Raw genomic sequence first — 8592 nt, forward strand, 5'->3', positions numbered from 1 at the left:
TGCAGCTCACGTGTCCCTTTAACCTTTTCATTGCCAGAGGAGATTAAAGGGCTCGTTTTCCTCCTCGGTCCTTTATCAAAACTGAAAAGAAATTGCACATTAACGTGTTTGTTTGGTCCCCTTTAAAATAAACTTTATATAAATTTCATTTTTTTTAATATTTTGCATAGATTCTCCATTTTTTTTTCATTTTTTTTTTGTTTTCAACTTCCTCATAGGCTTGCTTTTTTATTGCTTTATAAAAAATCGTCAGCAATTGAATTTCTTGTTTTATTAGTTTAATTTACCAGTAGGCAAGAAGAGTGTATGTATGTATATATATATATATATATATATATATATATATATATATATATATATATATATATATATACACACACACACATACATACAGTGTATAAGCCACATGTATATATGTATATATATATGTGAATATATATATAGTATGTGTTTATATATATATGCACACACAGTACATATATATATATCTGTGTGTATATATATATAATATATATATATATATATATATATATATATATATATATATATATATATATATATATATATATATATATATATATATATATATACAGCATGTATCAGATAGATGGGTAGTAGAAGATATATAAATGCGAAGATAGGTGAAAAGTTGGGTCCATCTGTCTGTGCCCACGTTAAGTCTCTTAAACCTCACTAGTTTGCAATACCTTGTGGCTTGAGGAAGCTCTGGTCCTCTATTGTATATTGCACCTAGAGGGGATTACCCCATGATCAGGACACTTGGCCATGCCGATCGTATGTACAGATAGCAATATATAGGAATACTGTCAGCTGGGGGGACGAGTCTACAGTCATTATTATACAGAAACAAGTGCCTAAACCAGAATAAGTTACATGTGCAAACATGATGTGGCTGCAGAGTATGTACATGTGAATGCACTGGGAGGGGATGAGGGTGCAGTGATGTCTCACATAGTGCAGGGTGACCCTATGCAGACAATAATGGAACATCAAACAGGTGATGTTTGTAATGGAGTCATGGTAGTCCAGACAATAGATAAACCCAACATAACTCTCGATTGTGCAGTAGTAGTTACAACCAACATAATTGTATGGAGTGCATCAGGACCACCCTTCAAAACACAATTGTAGGGTGGCTAAGGTTACCCAACTGCAAGCAGGGTCTCCAATACAAATTCAATGGAGGACAGAAGGTTCACCACCATACTAAGACGTGCCTGCACCGAGATTTGGCCACCAGGCCTCGTTCTTCTCCACTCTTCCATTCAATATTCCCATATTTCGTGGCACAAATTGCACAGGTGGAGAAAAGTTGGGTGGCTCAGTTATGGAAAAACGCATTGAGTTCCTCATACATGGGGGCCCTATCATGGTGGACGTGCATATCATAAGGCAACAGGTTCTCAGAGTGGACTCCACTTCGCATCCCAGAAGATCCGAAGAGCAAGCTGTGCCCAGCAGCTCTGGATGATGGGAGGGCAGAATAGTGCATAGAGTAGTGGTAATTTTTATCGTTGTCGGGGGATGAGTCCTGTTTAAGGGCGAAGTTGCCATTAACGCACAGTGGTGGACTTAATGGGGCGTCATACTCAGAGCTATTGTAGTCCGGAGACGTGTTACCACCATACAGTGACTCATAGGTGGCACAGTAGCCATGGCTCCTCAGAGCATGAGTATTGGCCATGGAACTAGACTGGCATTGGGAGCCTGAGAGCCTGGAGCACTGGTAGGTATAGGGGTGCATGGCAAAGGAAGAATTTGGGCCGTGGTACCTCCCAGCTTCTTGACCTTGCTCAGTCAGGAAATTCCTGGAGTTGAGCTGCAAGCAGCCAGCCACCAGGTTGGTTGTGGGTTGGGAGAGGCCCTTGCACAGGGTTTGCACATATGCCACTAAATCAGGTCTCTTCCCAGACCTAAGAATCTCCGAGAGAGCCCATATGTAGTTCTTAGCTAGCCTGAGAGTCTCGATCTTGGACAGCTTCTGGGTCTTGGAGTAGCAGGGCACCACCTTCCTGAGATTGTCCAGGGCTGAATTGAGGTCATGCATGCGGTTTCTCTCCCTGGCATTGGCTTTTTGTCTTCTCACCTTGGACCTTTCCATCCTGGCCTTAGTCATTTTTCTCTTTTTAGGGCCACGCTTCTTAGGCCTTTCTCCCTCAGCTTCCTCTGTCCCTTCCTCCTCCTCTTCCTCCTCATCATCTTCCCCACCAATATCCCCATCGTCCTTGCTCTCACTCAGAGAACCCTCGGTGTGAACCTCCTGAAGGCTCTTCTCGCTCGTCTCGTCCTTGTCGCTTAGGTCTTCTTCATCACAGTCATCATCAGGCCAGGAGGCGAACTTCTGAACCTCGGGAATAAGACTGGTCTCGCTGAATAGCCTGGTCAACATGATGGCTAGGGATAGAAGATAAGACAAGTTAACACTGGAGATCTCTGGGGAGTACAGAGAGTGATGGCCAGAGTGATGTCATTCAAGACCACCTACCTGGCAATATAACACACAATGCACGATAGTAGACTATCCTTATACAAGATCACACATGCACACATCATTACATAGAACCCTCATATACCCGGTATAACAGAAGCACAGTACTAAGCAGAATCAGTGTCTGGGGATATCTATCTGTCTGTCTATCTTTCTTTCTATCTATCTATCTATCTATCTATCTATCTATCTATCTATCTATCTATCTATCTATTTCATATCTATCTATCTCATATCTATCTATCTATCTCATATCTATCTATCTATCTATCTATCTATCTATCTATCTATCTATCTATCTATTCCATATCTATCTATCTATCTCATATCTATCTATCTATCTATCTATCTATCTATCTCATATCTATCTATCTATCTATCTATCTATCTATTCCATATCTATCTATCTATCTATCTATCTATCTATCTATCTATCTCATATCTATCTATCTATCTATCTATCTATCTATCTATCTATCTATTCCATATCTATCTATCTCATATCTATCTATCTCATATCTATCTATCTCATATCTATCTATCTATCTATCTATCTGTTTCATATCTATCTATCTATCTATCTATCTATCTATCTATCTATCTATCTATCCATCCAGCTATTTCCATTATATATATATATAATTATGTTATAATTTTAATTAAAATTATGTTATACAATAGTAATTAAGATTTAGAGAAAAAGATTACAAGTAACAGATAAATAATATCTAGAATGATTCAATTATATTACTACTGTGTGATATGAGCATTATACAAATATAATAATGTTAGGGGCTGGGAAATATAAAAATGGTACAGGCGTACAGATAACTTAACTGTCCACCTTTGCCAAACCCAATAACCTAATACACAGTCACCTGACTCCAGGAACCTCAGTGTAGCAATGGACTCAACCCCGAACCCCATTCTGGACATATTTTCTAGAATATCCGGTGTCAGACACAATTGTATTTTAATATAATTTAGATGTATTTCCCTATGTCTGTTGCAGCCCCCTTAGTCACCCCCTACTCCAACAAAACCAGGCGATCTTTCCTGGGCATGATTAGAATTAATTGGCTTTCAATTTAGCCATCACCGCTGCAAATTAAAGCCTGTCAAATAATGTTGATAGATCCAATTATTATTTCATTATAAGATCCCAATTTCCCTGCCCTCTCCGTTTACATGGGGTATATTTATTCTATTAGATAGGTGGATCCCCAATCACAATACAGGCGGAATATCCAGGATAAAGTTCACCACAGCCCCCTATTAGGCGGTGGTCCTATGTGAGTTTATCCCTCAACAAGATTATCTAAATTCCACCTCCCCCCCCCCAAGAAAAAAAAAAAGCTAACAAAAAAACAAACATTAAGAAATAAATATATATACATACATGCTGATATAAATATATATACATGTAAAATATATATATATATATATATATATATATATATATATATATGTATATATACATATATATATATATATATATATATATATATATTATTTTTTTATTTTATATAACAATATATAAAATATAAAAAATATGTAATAATTACATTTAATAAAATGTATAAAATATTTGCACAAATTTAGAAAATTTAGAAATGCAGATGCTATACAGTAAGATTCTGAAGTATGCCTGCAGGTATAGTAATAAAAATATAGATAATAAAAAATAGATAAAAATAAATAAAATAGAAAAATAATCACCTATTTCTATGTACAACATAATAAAAACAAGAACAATCACCATCCGATCTATGTAAAACAAAAAAAAAGATAGTAGCACAGAAAGAAATGCTAAATATTCCAGTTACTTGCTTATAGACCTAGATATATAGGTCGTGTTGGGAAATCAGACAGGGGGTGAAGGCATCTAGCAGTCAGGATTGGGGTGACACCCGGCATTGTGTTTTCTTTGCCAATTTTCGTCTCTCCCGATTTTCTGTATAAATCCACCAGGCTTCCGACTATGCATGAGACAGATCCCCCCAGCCATAGCCCCCTGAGCCCCTACAGAGCCAGGAGATGCCTTCATGGCTTTAAGGGTTAATCCCAGATAGATGATGATGGTCTCCATCAGTCCCGATGTCTGCTCCACAATAAGGTAGATCGCAAATAAAAGAATACGGATGGGGGATTGTCTCATTCCTCTCTCCAAGTTGGAGAAGCCTCCTCTGAACCCAACTTACCTCCAGAGCTAGGCGCTGAAGAAATTTATGACATGGTTCAGATCATCTTCTGGGAGTAGAACAGTCTCCTTGAGGTTCTCAAGCTCCTTCAGAGTGCAATCCAAAAGGAGGAGAGGGTGGCATGTCTACCGAGTCATGGTACCAGCTCTGATGCCAGGCCATATGGTTGGCACGTCATCCGCGGGAGCGATCACACGGGAGCCTCTGATTGACGTGCGGTTGGATTGAGGGAGATTTGGGTCCCTGGGGGGGGAGGACTTACCATCTGTCACTCTCCTAAAAAAAAAAAAAGAAAGGAAGAAAGAAAAAGGGAAGAGAGAGAGGAATAGATTCTCAAAATCTCTCCATCAATATGAGCTCTGCAAAATGGGGCAGAGGTATTCACACCAAGGAAGGGGGGCGACATGCCCACCTAACAGAGAGGGTGTGAGCCCAAATTATTAGACAAGGAAGAGCCGGAAAGTTATAAATAGCCAATATAAGGGTGGGGGTTGGCTTGTGTCTAAATTAGGGTGGGACAGAGGGTCATATTAGAGGGCTTTGCTTTACAGGAGTAAAATATGAAAAATATCGATACCTGCTACACAAATGATCCATGTTCTACACAGCACAATAATGTAAGTGCGTTACATGATAATGAGAGGGATTGCGGATAGATAAATATTACATAAATAGATAGATAGCTATGGGATAGCTAGAAGATAGATAGATAGATAGATAGACAGATAGATAGATATGGGATAGATAGATAGATAGATATGGGATAGATAGACAGATAGATAGATATGGGATAGATAGATAGATAGATAGATAGATAGATAGATAGATAGATAGATATGGGATAGATAGATAGAAGATAGATAGATAGATAGATATGGGATAGATAGATAGATAGATAGATAGATATGGGATAGATAGATAGATAGATAGATATGGGATAGATAGATAGATAGATATGGGATAGATAGATAGATAGATAGATAGATAGATAGATAGATAGATAGATAGATAGATAGATATGGGATAGATAGATAGATAGATAGATAGATAGATAGATAGATAGATATGGGATAGATAGATAGATAGATATGGGATAGATAGATAGAAGATAGATAGATAGATAGATAGATAGATAGATATATAGACAGATAGATAGATATGGGATAGATAGATAGATAGATAGATAGATATGGGATAGATAGATAGAACATAGATAGATAGATAGATAGACAGATAGATAGATATGAGATAGATAGATAGATAGATAGATATGGGATAGATAGATAGAAGATAGATAGATAGATAGATAGATATGGGATAGATAGATAGATATGGGATAGATAGATAGATAGATAGATAGATAGATAGATAGATAGATATGGGATAGATAGATATGGGATAGATAGATATGGGATAGATAGATAGATATGGGATAGATAGATAGATAGATAGATAGATAGATATGGGATATATATTAGATAGATAGATATGGGATAGATAGATAGATAGATAGATAGATAGATAGATAGATAGATAGATATGTGATTGATAGATAGATAATTAAAGAAAATTTGGCAGCACTACAAAACAAAAAAAAGCTGGGTTCAATAAAACCTGTTAGGCTAGGTTCACATTGCGTTAGTGGGTGATCGCTAACGGACAGCGTTGCACGGCGAAAATGTCGCAATTAACGCCGTGCAATGGGTCCGTTAGCGCACCCATTGACAGCAATGTAAATTTCGCCTGCAGCGCATCACTAGCGCGTGCCTTTTTCGGCTCGCGCTAGTGATGTGCCGTTCTTTTGTGGTGCGCCTCGGACGCTGCTTGCAGCGGCCGCGGCGCGCCCGAGGTCCGTTACCCGCTCTCGCAGATCGGGGATCTGCGAGAGCGGGGACGTTAACGTGACCCCTGAACGCGGCCCCTAAATAAACATTGCGTTAGCGCAATCCGCTAGCGCTAAACGGATTGCCCTAACGCAATGTGAACCTAGCCTTAAGGTGATGTCCAAACCTCCAAAATAAAAAATCTGAAAAAACAGGCAGCACTCCAAAAATTAAAGTGAAAAACCGTGGCTTTACTTATCCATTAGCAGCAACGTTTCGGCAGATTTCTCTGCCTTTCTCAAGGCTTGAGAAACGCAGAGAAATCTGCTGAAATGTTGCTGCTAATGGATCAATAAAGCAAAAGCCACGGTTTTTCACTTTAATTTTTGGAGTGCTGCCTGGTTTTTTTTCTGATTTTTCTAGATAGATAGATAACAGATAACCTCATGGGCTATTAAAGGGAACCTGTCACCTCAAATTGGCAGGATATTTAAATGAGTTTTTACCTGTCCGATGGGCGGCGTTTCCTCTTCATTTCTCCACCCCGTCCGTCCCTGTTGTCCGCAATATGTTAGTGAATTAGAGTATGTGAGTGTCATAGTTGGCGCGTGCGCAATGCAATCTTCGGTGGCGCATGCGCAGTATGCTTTGCCAAACTGCGGTCAAAGCCGAAAAGCATTACTGCGTATGTGCCCGCGCACTATGTCCCGGAGGTATTTCGCTGTGTTCTGGGACATAGTGCACGGGCGCATGCGCAGTAATGCTTTTCGGCTTTGCCCGCAGTTGGGCAAAGCATACTGCGCATGCGGCACCGAAGATTGCATTGCGCACGCGCCAACTATGACACTCACATACTCTAATTCACTAACATATTGCGGACAACAGGGACGGACGGGGTGGAGAAATGAAGAGGAAACGCCGCCCATCGGACCGGTAAAAACTCATTTAAATATCCTGCCAATTTGAGGTGACAGGTTCCCTCTAAATAGCACATTTTTTCTACACAACAAGGAGTGCTGCTTCCATCTTTTTTGATATATAGATAGAGAGATATAAATTAGATTTTATATCTGATGGCAAAAAAATTAGATAAACAGAAAATGAGAGATAATTATAAATGATATATATATAAATTATAAAAGACTGAACCATATATAGATAAACATGAGATAAGTAAATTATAGAATTATAGGTATAGGACAGATATCGTAGATAGATAGCTAGACAGACAGATAGATGGATGATAGTGACAAAACATTAAATAAAAGACACCATTCTGATGTAGGTAGATCATTCCTATTATGGCCTTCATACGTGACTCACACAAATAACCTGATACATTTCACATTTGTGATGGGAGGTTGTATAATGTTATAGAAGCATTTCCAGAAATTTATCTTTTAAGAAGTACCATACAGCATCTGATAGAACTGACGCTCTGCAGAAAGTGACTTGGGTCTCAGGAGGGGACCATGTTTAGACGGTGGGGTATCATATGCAGTGAAAGAGTTAATGAATCAGGTGCTGTTTCTCCCAGCTGGCAGGGTGGGTTCGGTCCGCAGACTCCCAATGTGTGATCGCCACAAAGAGTGGGAATCTCTGCTGTTCCCCATCACAGAGATGTGTGATAGGTATGAAGAAAAGAGATTTGGAGACTTGCCAAAAATCTGCTACAATAAAATCACCCCCACCCCTCACCCACATCACACACCTCCCCCTCCCTCACACATTCACATATATCACACACATACTCATACACACATACACATGGTGCATCCTCAGCAAACTGACTACTGTGAGCCTGCAGAGCTTGCACTCTAATTATTATATAGCATCAGGATAACATCAGATGTGTTCATGAGACCTTCCATGTGGATGGAGTTCGCTATAACAATATGGAATGGGGTAAATGCCAGCACTATAGATACAAATTCTAAATTAACAGTGAAAACTTTATGGCCTTTGTTTGGGAGACTCTTATACGTATGAAAAAATATGGCATTTCTATATAGACTACAGGTGCTTCTCACAAAATTAGAATATCATCAAATAGTTAATT

At 38.9% G+C, this 8592-nt stretch overlaps 1 protein-coding gene across 4 annotated transcripts; it reads right to left on the reverse strand.

Annotated features, from left to right (window-relative positions):
* Nucleotides 1-581: 581 nt before the first annotated feature.
* NEUROD2 (neuronal differentiation 2) lies at nucleotides 582-5108 on the reverse strand. 4 transcript variants are annotated; one of them, XM_077252340.1, is made up of 2 exons: nucleotides 4711-5108; nucleotides 582-2415 (listed from the first exon to the last, which is right to left on the reverse strand). In XM_077252340.1, the coding sequence occupies exon 2, from the start codon at nucleotides 2408-2410 to the stop codon at nucleotides 1343-1345; it is 1068 nt and encodes a 355-aa protein (XP_077108455.1). In that variant the 5' UTR covers nucleotides 2411-2415; nucleotides 4711-5108; the 3' UTR covers nucleotides 582-1342. The 4 variants fall into 4 exon arrangements, with proteins under 4 accessions (XP_077108455.1, XP_077108452.1, XP_077108456.1 ...); XM_077252337.1 differs by lacking the exon at nucleotides 4711-5108 and adding an exon at nucleotides 4348-4625; XM_077252341.1 differs by lacking the exon at nucleotides 4711-5108 and adding an exon at nucleotides 4336-4493.
* Nucleotides 5109-8592: the final 3484 nt, after the last annotated feature.

Source organism: Ranitomeya variabilis, chromosome 4 (genome assembly GCF_051348905.1).
Source record: "Ranitomeya variabilis isolate aRanVar5 chromosome 4, aRanVar5.hap1, whole genome shotgun sequence".
Lineage (NCBI taxonomy): Eukaryota > Metazoa > Chordata > Amphibia > Anura > Dendrobatidae > Ranitomeya > Ranitomeya variabilis.